General features: G+C 33.6%; 2 protein-coding genes, 1 long non-coding RNA gene and 2 other non-coding genes across 8 annotated transcripts in view; 4 read left to right on the top strand and 1 right to left on the bottom strand.

Moving 5' to 3' along the window:
• Window positions 1-2,278, bottom strand: part of LOC108197708 (uncharacterized) — a 17,244-nt gene extending 14,966 nt beyond the window's left edge. Inside the window, exons 1-3 of one of the 2 annotated variants that reach the window (XM_064083090.1) lie at window positions 1,788-2,278; window positions 1,570-1,710; window positions 1,372-1,490 (exon numbers count right to left, since the gene is read on the bottom strand). In XM_064083090.1, the coding sequence (XP_063939160.1) occupies window positions 1,372-1,490; window positions 1,570-1,687 (237 nt within the window). In that variant the 5' untranslated portion in view covers window positions 1,688-1,710; window positions 1,788-2,278. Of the gene's footprint in view, window positions 1-1,371; window positions 1,491-1,569 lie in introns of both variants that reach the window. The other variant, XM_064083091.1, reaches the window with a different exon arrangement.
• LOC108197706 (uncharacterized) lies at window positions 666-13,611 on the top strand. Of its 3 annotated transcripts, XM_017365395.2 has the most exons (8): window positions 666-754; window positions 9,136-9,222; window positions 12,085-12,141; window positions 12,290-12,382; window positions 12,679-12,751; window positions 12,850-12,925; window positions 13,079-13,169; window positions 13,288-13,604. In XM_017365395.2, exons 1-8 carry the CDS (start codon window positions 713-715, stop codon window positions 13,405-13,407), a joined length of 639 nt encoding a protein of 212 aa, XP_017220884.1. In that variant the 5' UTR covers window positions 666-712; the 3' UTR covers window positions 13,408-13,604. The 3 variants fall into 3 exon arrangements, with proteins under 3 accessions (XP_017220884.1, XP_063939162.1, XP_063939163.1); XM_064083092.1 differs by lacking the exon at window positions 12,085-12,141 and having other exon boundaries at window positions 13,288-13,611; XM_064083093.1 differs by lacking the exon at window positions 9,136-9,222 and having other exon boundaries at window positions 678-754; window positions 13,288-13,609.
• Window positions 2,333-8,321, top strand: LOC135148338 (uncharacterized). The gene is made up of 2 exons (XR_010286402.1): window positions 2,333-7,159; window positions 7,245-8,321. It is a non-coding gene; the product is annotated as an uncharacterized LOC135148338 (long non-coding RNA).
• Window positions 9,739-9,842, top strand: LOC135148608 (small nucleolar RNA snoR103). Its single transcript, XR_010286685.1, has one exon. It is a non-coding gene; the product is annotated as a small nucleolar RNA snoR103 (small nucleolar RNA).
• Window positions 10,294-10,398, top strand: LOC135148607 (small nucleolar RNA snoR103). The gene has a single exon (XR_010286684.1). It is a non-coding gene; the product is annotated as a small nucleolar RNA snoR103 (small nucleolar RNA).

The raw sequence follows: 13,611 nt of genomic DNA, 5'->3' as shown, positions 1-13,611 counted from the left end.
ATTTTTTTAGATATTCTAACTAAAAAAACCGATCTTCTACAATTAACACGGGCGACATATATATAAAATATAATATTATTAAATATAATTATTAATAAATAACCGGTGATATTTTTCAACCAAAAGACATTAACGTTATTCTCAAATTCTCTAATGATATCACTTTAAAAGTAATTTATCAATCTATTCAACACTATATATTATCATATTATTAAGGCCGGAACATGAAAAATTCAGTTGGTCGGTCGGTCGATGGGTCGGCCGAGTTTGATGAGCCAGTTGGTATTTAACTCACAGACCTCCTTAATTTATAATATATTATAATATATTTTTTATTATCTGTTAGACCAAAACATTAAAAATTAGTTTAGTATGATGGGTCGGTACTTGAGTTTACTCTTCACTTTAACTTATAATATGTTCAATACGATATTATTAATTATTAACAACGAAATATTAAAAGGTTGATTGGTTGGTTTATATCTGGATTTATAAGTCTTTTTAAATTATAACATGTAAAAAACATATTTTAACATTCTAATTAAAATATGTATATTCGACTTAATTTTTAATTAACCATTTGACGAACTTAGAATTTATTTAACTGTTAAATAAAAAGTTTATGTTTCATATGATTCTATCATAATTTTATTTTCAAAATAAAATTAGTTAAAATTAGGTACCAGGAGATGTTGTACTCGATCTCACTTCAATGTCTAATCAAACAATTAAGCTCGGTGGTGGTCTGCGTCAGGTTTGTTATTTGCTTTGTGTTTGTGTGTATTGTGAACGCTAAATTTCTATCGAAACAAAATATCGAAACGTTTTGTTGTGAGTTTCTGTTAGCAGCTTGCGTAAATAATGTGTTTACTTTATACGGTGTATGCAATTGTTTAAAATGTCGAGCCGTGTGGCTGAGGCTTGTGTTAGTTCCTGAAGCTGTAAAATGTAGTGGAGTTTGTGTTTGGTTAAGGATTTTTGTGAATTTGTTATTTGCTTTGTGTTTGTATGTAATGTGAAAAGCTTGATTTGATCGAAACAAAATTTCAAAACATTATGTTGCTTTGTGAATTAGGAGCTTGTATACATAATGTGCTTACTTTATACGGTATATGCAATTGGTTAAAATATTGAAGCGCGTGGCTGAGGCTTGTGGTTAGTTCCTTAAGTTGGATAATCTAGTTGAGTTTTTGATTAGTTAAGGATTTTTGTGAACTTGTTAGTTGCTTTGTGTTTGTAATCTGTTCCTCTTTTTACTATGAAGCTGCAAAATGGTATATAAATGAAAACTGGTAAGCACATAAACATCTGTTAAGCTAAGAGCCTAAGAAACATTTAAAATATGTAATAACTTAGTAATTATCTACTTACGTGTGAAAATACACTCCAATTTCTCTCACAGCCTGATGCACTACAAGTTAGGCTGAGAATTCTGATTGCAAAAGATTGCAAATCAGGACTGCTAGCACCATAACAAGCCCACCAATCCGCTGAAATTATGCATATTTACAAGTAATCAGTAATTACTTATGCAATCATATCAATAATCTTGTTAAGAAAAAGTTATACCAGGAGATCTGGTGGTTCGTTGTCTTTTGGCAATGGACAAGCCGAAAAGTTCTTGAGCATTCTTATATAATGCCAATTGTTCCGTGATCTTGTCTTGTAGTGAAATATCCGGGACCATTTTTTCAAGACATTTGTGGAATCCTGACGCAGCACAATTATAAGAATAAGATAACAATAACAAGATAATGATAAACACAACAAGAACAGTGATTATAAACCTCAGGAGATTGAACTGCAGGACAATCTCTACCCCAAGCTATCCCCAAATTGATACATTATCAATATTTAGAGAAGAAGTTATATATATAATCAAAGTCTGCCTCCATAAGGAGCTAATACATGCATATAAATAGGCTGTTCACAGACCAACACAACCAGGTAAAATTAGTAGTTCAACTCATGGATACAAGGAACGCGGAACGTTCCAGAGAATCGCGAACCAAATCGTCCGTCCCGGAACACGGTTCGATTCCGTACCAAGTCGCTGTGATTCGCGTTCAGTTCGTCAGTTCCGGCGATTCACAGAAATTCCGGCGACTTAGTCTTTTAAGAAGAAAAAATAAAGAAGCAAGAAGAAGAGGTAAATCGAAGGCTTAAAAGTTTATTGAAAAAGGGAAAACAGAAGAAAGAAGATGGAGAAGAGGAGATGGGGAGATGGGGAAACGGAGAAGACGACGTCTCGATTCGTAAAAAGAGTAAAGGAAGACTTGATATACATCACAGATCTCAACGAAACTGTACTTATTATTCAACTAATTCAATGCTGGGTGGGCCTAAGCTACACGCACAAGTACATTTTCATATTTTCTATTAAGCAAGGAATATCATCAATCTGAGTATTTTATCATTTTTTTAATTTATATTACAATTAAATATAATGAAAAATATTCTATTGGTTTCAAAAGTTGAAAAAGTGCCGGGATTGAGTAATAATTTTATTAGACGATTCGCGCGTCTGAGGATTTTGTTTAATTAATTACAATAATTTAAAAATAGTATATTCATTACACTATATTTTATATACACTCGAGCATTTTATATTAATAGTAATGAAATAAAGTTAAACCAAATATGATACTTAAAGATCATTTAAATCATATCGAATTATATGCACTCTTCCATTTTAACTAAATAATCATATTTTTGGGCATTCTAGGTGATCGAAATACTAATCAGTTATTATATAAAACATTGTAAAAACAAATCGGTCTTTATAAACAATATTTTAAAAATAAATTAGATTTTTTATGTGCAATGTTCTTAAAATCAATAATTGGAAAACTAATCGGTCCTTCGTTAATCTAGAATTAACCGAAAAATCAAAGATTAATTATAAGGATTATATACACTCCAGCATTTCATATTAATATTAATGAACCAAAGTTAAATCAAATATAGTACTTAGAGGTTATTTAAATCATATCGAATTATATGCACTCTTCCATTTCAAATCAATAATAATATTTTTGGACATTCTGGGTGATTGAAATACTAATTAAGCAGTCCTTATATATAATATTGTAAAAACTAATTGGTCTTTATATACAATATTTTAAAAATTAATTAAAATTTTTTAATGTACAATGTTCTTAAAATCAGTAATTAGAAAATCAATCGGTCCTTCATTCATCTAGAATTAACCAAAAAATGGAAGATTAATTATAAAGAATATATACCCTCCACCATTTCATATTAATAGTAACGAACCAAAGTTAAACTAAATATGGTGCTTAGAGGTTATTTAAATCATATCGAATTATATGCACTCTTCCATTTCAAATCAATAATAATATTTTTGGACATTCTGGGTGATTGAAATACTAATTAAGCAGTCCTTATATATAATATTGTAAAAACTAATTGGTCTTTATATACAATATTTTAAAAATTAAAATTAATTTTAATTTTTTTATTTTATATCTAAATTTTATTGGTCAAAAATAAATATTTTATATCCACTAATTATTTTAGTTTATATATTGAAATAAATGATAAAATTTTGATGTATAAAAATAAAAACTTTTGTTACAACAGAAGAAAATTTAATTTTTTAAAAAACATATGAGAATTTTAAAGGGCACACAAAAATACTGACCGTCATATATTCAAGTGACCTGGTAACCTCCATTATTTATATCTCATTCCACCCACTTCCAATCAGTAAGCTAGTTTTGAAAATGGCCTTTGGCAAAAAATCAACCCAGCAAAGAGAGCAAACAACAGAAGCACAACAAACCCAGAATCAACAAACCCAGAATCAAGCATCATCTCAAAATTACATTGATGTTGAAGAGGAAATTCAAACAAAAGAAAATGCAAGCCAGGAGGATCATTCACAAAACAACAAAAAGCCTTTGTTACAAGAAGTGACGATGTTACCAACACAAAAAGGGAAAAATGCCGGAGGAACAAAGAGATGGAAGTGCAAACACTGTAACAAATCTTACAGCAGCTCATACACAAGAATACATCACCATTTTTTTGGTACTCCCGTGGGTGTCAAATCGGAAATAGGTCGTTGCACGGCGTTGTTAGCAAATCGACTCCTGCTTCAACAAGTAAGGAACAGAGTTGAACAAGCTGAAAAAACAGGTATCTCCCCATCATTAACTCGGTCTACTGTTAACAATAAGATTCCAGCCACTAGTAATCCCATAGAAAAAGCTTTTGGTGTTTTGGAGAGACATGAAGTCGACATTGCAATTGTAAGATTTTTATGTGCTAATGGAATTCCATTCAATGTTCTAAGAAGTTCAGAAATGGCCGCAATGACTACATCACTAAAGAATGCTCCTAAAGATTACAAACACCCTTCGGCCGATAGAGCGAGAACATCATTACCTGATGATTGTAAGAGAGAAGTTGAGAGAGAGTGTGCTCCAGTAACTGATACTTGGGTGACTCAGGGGACATCCATAGTCTCTGATGGGTGGACAAACATTAAAAAGAGACCACTTATAATTGTTATCGCATCTAATAGTCGTGGTTCCATGTTCTTATATGCTGAAGATTTTTTTTGGTGTGGAAAAACCAGGGAAAGAGATAGCTAATTTTCTGCTCAAATCTATTGACGATATAGGTCCTACAAATGTCCTTCAGGTGGTGACAGACAATGCATCAAGTTGTAAGTTGACAGGGAGGGAGATAGAAAAGGTACACAAACACATATTTTGGTCTCCATGTGTCGTACATACCTTGAATTTAATATTCAAAGACTTTGCTGTTGCTTTTCCATGGATGAGAAATACCTACATAAAGGGAAAAAATATTGTCAAGTATTTTATAAATCATACCCATGCTCATGCTATTTTTAGACTGCACTTGAATTATTGAAAGTTGCTAAAACTCGATTTGGATCTCATCACTTGTTGTTGAAGAGGCTAGCACAATGTAGGGAAGCATTAGCTACTACTGTTGTTGTTAGGTCTTGGAAAGATTGGGTAAATTGTGGAGATGAAAATGCAAGGGAATTAGGAAAAGAAATTACGTCAACTATAAAAGATGAAGAATTCCTGGGAAGAAGTTGATAATATTTTGGCTATTACTAAGCCAATTTATCAGATGATTAAATTCGGTGATGGTGAAGGACAAAAAATGGGGGAGATCTATGAAAAAATGGACTGCATGATTGGGGAGATAAGTGACATAATGAAAAATAATATACACCAATCTGATCATGGGAGGATGAATGATATTTTGTTATCTAGATGAGAAAAGATGAATGTCCCCATGCATTGTCTAGGATTTGCTTTGAATCCTTATTTTTATGATGTAAATTACTTGCAATCTCCTGCTCCCGGTGGAGAGCCCAGGCGTGCGCCAAATTGTGATTTAGAAGTTGTCCAGGGAGTTCTCAAGGCTTTTGATAAAATAGGAGAAGACGGGGAAGAACGAAGGATCTTGCGTCAACAACTAGCAAAGTTTCAAGGGAAGGAGGGCATGTTTGGCACACTAGCAGCGAAAGTAGATGCTGTGACAATGTCTCCTGTATCATGGTGGTCTACATACGGGGCAGAAGCACCTCAGCTTTCGGAAATTGCTATTTAAATATTGTCCCAGCCTATAAGTAGCTCTTCTGCTGAACGGGTATGGAGCACGTATTCTTACATTCACAACGTCAAAAGGAATCGACTAAATTCAGTGAGGGCTGACAAGTTGGTTTTTATTCATAGCAATATTAGACTTCTTTCTCGTTTCACATCAAGTTACAAAGATGGGCCATATCGAAAGTGGGATGTTGATGCTGAGTCTTCGTATTTTGATGATTCAGTTGCAAGACTCGAGGATTTAAGATGGAAAGAAGATGAACTTGATCAAGAAGATGGTGTGCCTTCATCTAAAAGGCAGAGATATGAGGATTAGATTTTAGCCTATTGAAGTAATCTGATATTCTATGCATTATGTATGTTTTACCTTTGAATCTTTAAAGTTTTAAGTACTGAACTCTATCAAGCTAGAATTCTAAGTTGAATGTTTATCAGTGAGTGAGTTACTATGAACTTTAGTTTTTTTAAGTAATGAAATTTATATATTTGATTATCAAATTTTGATATAAAATATATATTCTACAATTTATATATTCTTGAAAATATGTAAGTTGTAACGTATCCTTACGTCCCACCGTACCCGTGCGTTCCCTCGTACCTATACGTTCCTTCGTACCCGAACGTTTCTACGTCCCAATACGTCCCTTCGTACCGGGTTCACCTTATGTCACCTTCCACGTATCCGTTTTCGTACCCCGTTTCGCATCGAATCTCGTTCTATGTAACACTGGTTCAACTCCCGTCTCCCACCCACCTAGCAATAATATCTAGCTGCAACTACTAACAACTAGATTGTACACACAGTCAACATACATAGTCACTACCATCATAAGTAGGATACACACTAAACCTGTTTTAAGTTGAAACTAATTTTACATATAACTAAATTAGCTACTAGTAAATAAAAGATATCCCTTTTGTTATTATTCCCCATCAAATCCTTTTATCACCTCCCGGTCTTTCTCAATGTTAGGATTTCCATAATAGAACTCTGGATTCAAATAATAAGCAGCTGCGTGCAATGGCTGATGAAGCTGCACGTCCCACCTATGATCATTGATACTACTAAATTAGTCAGAGCAAATAAGAGATTACATAAAAGTAAGTTGCAACTAAATATACCTTTTGTCGATTATCTTGAAAACCTCAACGTATTTCTTCTCATTAAAATTAAAGGACTTCTGGATTGCTTCTTTTGCTCTGTCCATTGCTTCATAGATATAGCCCATAGCTGGCTTCCTCTCCCCATCCACTAACCTGAGTACTTTGACCAAAGGCGTCGCAATTTTGAGTGAATAAACCACATTATTCCAAAATGATGGCATTAAAATATTCCCAACTACCCGTTTGCCTGCTGCCTCTTTTGAATATTTGCTTTGGTTCCACACTTCAGAGACAAACATACTTTTCAAATTCTTTTTTTGCTTGTGAATTCTTTTCAAAGTGATAAAGGCAGTTGCAAAACGAGTCTTGGCAGGCCTCAATAACTCTCTCTGTTTGGTGAATGTCCTTAGCATGTTAACGATTGCAGAATGGTTATAAATGTAAGAATTCATTGCAATTGCTTTCTCTAATGTTTTCTTGATTCTTCCAATTTTGCAAATGTCTTCTAATATCAAATCCATGCAGTGTGCAGCGCACGGCGTCCAAAACAGATGTTCATACTTTGCTTCCAGCAGTCGTCCAGCAAACTTATTGTTAGAAGCACTATCTGTCACAATTTGCACAACATTTGACGGCCCAACCATTTCAACATACTGAGAAAGCAGCTCATAAACCTTTTGTCCTGTTTTTGAATACGATGATGCATCAATAGACTCGATGAAGAAGCTTCCTTTAGGACAGTTAACTAGAATGTTAATCAATGTCCTCTGGTTTTTGTCTGTCCAACCATCAGACATGATCGAGCAACCATTAGCTTCCCATTCCTTCTTGTGTTCAGCCATAATCTTTCTTGTTGTATCCACTTCTCTCTTCAGTAATGGCACTCTGACCTCGTGGTAAGTTGGTGGCTTCATTCCTGAACCATATTGTCCGATAGCCTCTATTGCCGTATCAAAACTATTGTAGTTCACTGCATTGAATGGAATACCAGCGTCATACATCCATCTTGCAAAAGCTGTACAAGCCCTGGCCCTTAATTCTTTCTTAACTGCGTCGTTCTCATCCAACCTTGTCTGCCCCTTGCGCTTTTGAACCATTTTTTCAGGATGAGGTCTCAACAATAAATCAAGTGGCCCCTTCATTTTCTGGTTTGAAGTTGAGGTACCAGATGTCTTTTTTAGGCTCTTCTGCAGAATTTCAATCTCCTCTAAATCTTCTTCTGAATCTGATCCCTGATTTTCAAATGGTATTTTATCCTCTTTAGCATGCTTTTTGCCAGCCATGTACTCTTCAATCTCTTTTTTCACCTCTGATGGAACTTTTGGACAGCTCTTTGCATTTCTTCGACCTCCAATTAAATGTTCTTTTGCTCTAAAAACTCCTCCTGTTGTTTCTTTCCCACAGAAATTGCACGTGAACTTGTACAAACATGTGGGGTTTCGAGTGGCATATTTATGAGCGGGATCAGAAGCTTTGCTAGTCATCTTTAATTAACAATCTGAAAGATAAAGTATAAGTAAACTTTAAGTTTATATAATAAACTTTAAGTATGTGCATGTGAATATGTATGGGTTATATATTATATATGGGGACAAGGAGCAGCAGACAAGGAAGATAATATATACATACATATATATATATATATATGTATGTATATATAAACATGTAGACAGAGAAAGTAAGTGAGAAGATACTTACTTTATTATTAGGGTTTGTGCTGACTGCTGAATGGCGCTCTTCAGAAGATGAGAGGAGAGAACGGCTAGGGTTTTCCCCTTTTAAAGTCGTTGAAAGCTGAGAGCCTGATATAAACCTTTTTATTTGGGCCTAAAATTCTCTTTTTTGTTATGGGTTTGTACTTTTGGGCCTTAAAAGTGACCCAAAATTCTTTTTTTTGTTATGGGTTAGTACTTTTGGGCCTTAAAAGTGGCCCAATAACATTAAATATCTTATTATGCGCTTAGCTTCGCTAAAGCGCGCTTTTCTACCGCTTCGTGCTTAAGCGCGCTTTGTGCTTCAAGGCTAAAAGCGCGCGCTTGATTGAAGTTGCTTCGCCTCGACATATATGAGGCGCTAAGGGTGCGCTTTGCTTCGCTTTGCGCCTAGGCGCGCTTTTCACAACACTGGTTTGTATGCAATGTGAAAGCTTAATTTCAATTGAATAAAATATCGAATTGTTTTGTTGCTTGTTTCTGTGTCGGCTGGCGTAAATAATGTGCTTCCTATGCTTACTTATTACGGTGTATGCAATTGTCTAAAATGTCGAAGTGTGTGGCTGAGGCTTGTGTTAGTTCCCTAAGCTGAAAATTCTCGTTGGGTTTGTGATTAGTTAGTTTTTTTTTGAATTTGTTTGGTTTCTGTGATTAGAAAAAGTATGTACAATTGTATGGTTCGATTTCTGAGTTGTGTGGTTTAGGATTGTGATTCGATAACTGCCATGAAGGCGGGTATGTTGAGGTTCTCGAAGCCGAACAAGTATTGGGTTGAGAGCTCCCTGAAACGGGTTAGTACTTTCTTAATGCTCTTACTCGCTTTGTTAGGCTAAATAGTGTATGTAGTACTAGTATGGTGTACAAGAAATTAGTAACTGTTTTTGTTAAGAAATTTACGGTCTTTAGTGTAACATCATATGAAGTCCTTGCTTATATAATATTTCTTATTTGCTTTCTCATATTAAATAAACAGTTTTGTCAATTATTTATACGAGAAAGAATGCGTATTGTGTACATTGGCATTCTATCATATGTAAGATTGGCAATTGCATGTTAGCTAGTAAAAGCTTCTCAGTTTTGAGAAAGATTGTTTCTTTTATGATTGTTGAATTAAGAAATAAGCTATAATGTTACATGTCTGCTCTTTATATATAGGTAACAATCAAGATTTAGCTTTATAAATTATGATCAACTACTAACAATGTAATCTTGGCATTGAATACTTGGTAGAGTAGCTTGATTACTACATTGCATTTTATGGTTTTGGTGGGGACTTCTATGCTTTGTCCTGATTCTTGGCAGTGCTCTTGAACTATGTGTTCTTGCTGTAAATACGGGTAAACAGTAAAATGTGGGCTTTAGGTGGGTATTTGATAAGCAAAGAATGCCTATAATGGACCTGCATACATGTTGATATTAACTTCTCCAAAAATGTCTCCATGTATGTGTATAGAAGAAAATTTTATAATTTTCTTATTTATATGTTAATTATACCTCTTCTTCTTAATGTTTCTCATATTGATAAACACTTTTGCTAAAATTATTTGATCCTAGACAACGAGCGTATAGTGCAATGGCATTCCATTATACGTCTAACGTAATGTTTCCGTTTGTACCTTAGCTAGTGAAGGCTTCTACTTTGTGCGAGTGCAATTCCAAAATAAGCAAAATACTAAATTATTTTTATTGCATGTCTACTTTTGATAAATATAATTATCAAGACTTCACTTTAGAGGTTATACACTGACAATGTAATTTTTGGATATTTAATTAATATTATAGAATGATTGTGTTTGTTTTATTAGAAAATTTATTTCTTTGGTGGGAAGTTCGATGCCTTGTCCTAATTCTTGGCAGTGCTCTTGAACTATGTGTACTTGCTGTAAATATGGACAAATATTGAAATGTGGGCTTTTAGGTGGGTATTTGATAAGCAAAGAGTACCCACAAAGGACCTACATACATTTTGAAATTTGACATATCACTATTTGTGATTTGTGAAACAAACATTCAGTATGTATGCAAAATAATTTTCCCTATTCGACTCGGTAGTTAATCGACTTACTGGTTTTGAACATTTATTGGGACCTTCCTCCCTACCCACGTATGATGATATCAATTTTGTGAAACTGTCAAGGTCATATAAACTGTTAATCCACTATTCATCATATTGTCCTATGCATGATATGTCTTGAGATAAAATCTCTCATACCTCACAGAGTATGATCATGTAAGGCACTTGGTGTAAGAACTTATGTTGCGCTTGGTTGGGTAAATTGGAATAGAATGGAATGAGTGAAAATATAGTGAAAAAAATAGAGTTAGGAGGGAAGATTTGAATCTAAAATGAAAGAGTGCAAAGTTTCTATGATATTATTTGACAAGAAATAGTTTTAGGGGAGAATGGACCATTCCTTCTAATATGTGGTGGCTTGAGCTATAGTTTAAATTGTACGTAATGGAATGAGAAAGCAACGAAATTTTTACTCATTATATAGTTCAAATATCATTGTACTCCTTCCTATTTCATTCACCTCAACTAAACACAACGTTAATGTTATATATTTTTGTGCTCTTTATACTTTGTATATTATTCTTGAACTTATGTCGGAAACTTGTCTTCATAACCAGATTTTTGTTAATGTTTTTGGATCAAGTTACGCTTTCATACACTATTCTTCACTTACTGTGTATATATGAGTGACCCCTTAAACTAGTAACCGGGTAACTATTAGTGAACTGTTAGATTTAAGATAAAAAGAAGGGTGCTGATGAAGACACGTTGGATATCCACCCTATGCGGAGGATTTGGTACACCCTGTGAACATGATACATCGTGTGTGTTCATGTATTAAAAACAGTTTTATACTACTTTGTGCTTAAATTATTAGAAATAAAAATAGAAAATATTATACAGAACATAGTCACATACCAAAAAAAATAAACACTTAAATGTATTACAGAACATTGCATACAACAAAAAATACAATTATACAAAACATAAAATAATTTGTAGGCATATAAAAAAATTGTATACTGAACATAAAATAATACGAAGAAAATTAAATTAATAACTAAGAATTAAAATAATTATGAAGTTTTTTATCTAATATAAAAAAAGTTAAATAATTTTATACAGAACACCAAAATATATTACAGAACTTAACGTACAATAATATGTACAGAACATAAAATAACATATACAATACATGAAAAAAGTTTATGAAATAAAATAATTATGAAATAAATTTATCTAATATAAAAAAGACTAAATAAATAATCAAGCCTTATATCATATAAAGAGATGTATAACAATATAATTTGGAGTGTAACCCAATACAGAACTTGGGCTCACGTGGGGTATATGGCAGTTAATGAACGTGCAGTGTTGCTTAGAAAGAATAGGATACACAACAACCGTTAATAATGTATAATATCCGAGGGCTGAGCATTAGTTACTCAGTTACTCAAATATAAAAGTTACTCGGTGAACCCTACCCTATGTGTGTGTGTGTGTAGTTCTATTTACTGGTATATGTTTGGCCGTTTTATTGTTCTTGCAGTTTAATAAGTATCATATAAATATGATCACTTACTTGAATGAATGTATGAGTAAGAAATGTGATATATCAAATGTGTTAACCTTGTTACAGTATGTGCCTTCTGCAGGAGATGCTGTTCTTGGCATAGTTGTGGATTCTAAAGCAGATGTAAACCATTTTATCTATTTGCTTGTACTTGTCAAACAATGCGATACTGTTTTCGGAATTGATACTTTCCTGGATTTATGTTGGAGAAGTATCTGTGTGTATTACAAATTTGCTAAGTACCACCTCTTCCCTCTTTTTTGACATGCAGAACTTTCTTATTGACATAAAAGGACCTGCATTGGCATTTTTACCTGTTCTTGCATTTGAGGGTGGAACTCGGAGAAATATTCCCAAGTTTGAGGTGCAATCCTGCATTCAAATTAAGTCATTTGCTATGTATTTTCTAGATTACTAAATCATTATTTTGAAGTCTTGAAAATCTGAGAAAGATCTTAAAAACTTATCCGATTGAACTTGTACTTCGAGTGACATTTAAATAAAATTGTTCTTTAAGCATGCTACTCTGCACTAAACTTGTTACAATTAAGATAGTGAATTATTTTGAGGTGTGAATGTACAAGTGCATAGTTCTGCCACTCTCTGCTCATCATTTTCTGAAGCTGCAGGGTCTGATTTGGCGTAGGATGTGTATTGCAGGTAGGTACACTCATATATGTTCGTGTAGTCAAGGCTAATATTGGCATGAACCCGGAACTCTCATGCATGGACGGTTAGTTCCAATTTTAGCATATTGTCAGCTCGTTATGTTATGTAATTTGGTATTATGTAGTTCCTAAAGTTGAGAGCCCTTCACTTTTTATTTTTCAGCCAGTGGGAAGGCAGCAGAATTTGGGCCACTTAAGGATGGCTACATGTTTGAATCATCAACAGGCCTTTCAAGAATGTGAGTTGTTTGATTCCACAGTTTCATTCTTAGTGAGCATCTTATTTCCATACTTTTGTGACTTTGTTCCAAACAGATTATTACTCTGATTATTTCTTTGAAGTTTACTTTCTATCCCAATAGTTTGATTAAACACGGGATTCATTTATCTAGGTTGCTAAGCTCTCCAACTTGTCCAGTTCTTGAAGCACTTGGCAAGAAGCTCTCATTTGAGATTGCAGTTGGCTTAAATGGCCGTGCTTGGGTACTTTAGTCTGATGATTCTCTTTCAATTTCTAAAATTGGATAATGTTTTGTTCAGCAACTGTGTTGAGTTTTATTTCACTCCTTAAATAATGTCTAAAAATTCTTTCCTGCATCAGGTGAATGCTGCATCTCCATCAACTGTTATCCTCGTCTCTAACGCAATCATGAATTCTGAGACTTTGACTGGTGTACAGCAAAAACTTATGGTAGACAAACTGCTCCAGAGAACGCAGTAGGAACTAGCACCATACATGTATTAGCATTATCTTTTGTTGAAAAATATTATATGTAAAGTATGTGCAAAGCATCTTGGTTAAGTCTGAGAACAACAATCTTGTAAAAACGTACCATCTCTCTCTGTCCAACTCAAATTCAAATTTGATTAATGAAATTTGAAATATATAAAAAAATTAAAATTTTTGTGTATATTAATTACTACA

This window comes from Daucus carota, chromosome 8 (genome assembly GCF_001625215.2).
Source record: "Daucus carota subsp. sativus chromosome 8, DH1 v3.0, whole genome shotgun sequence".
Taxonomy (NCBI): domain Eukaryota; kingdom Viridiplantae; phylum Streptophyta; class Magnoliopsida; order Apiales; family Apiaceae; genus Daucus; species Daucus carota.
This window is presented reverse-complemented; position numbering and strand designations above follow the sequence as displayed.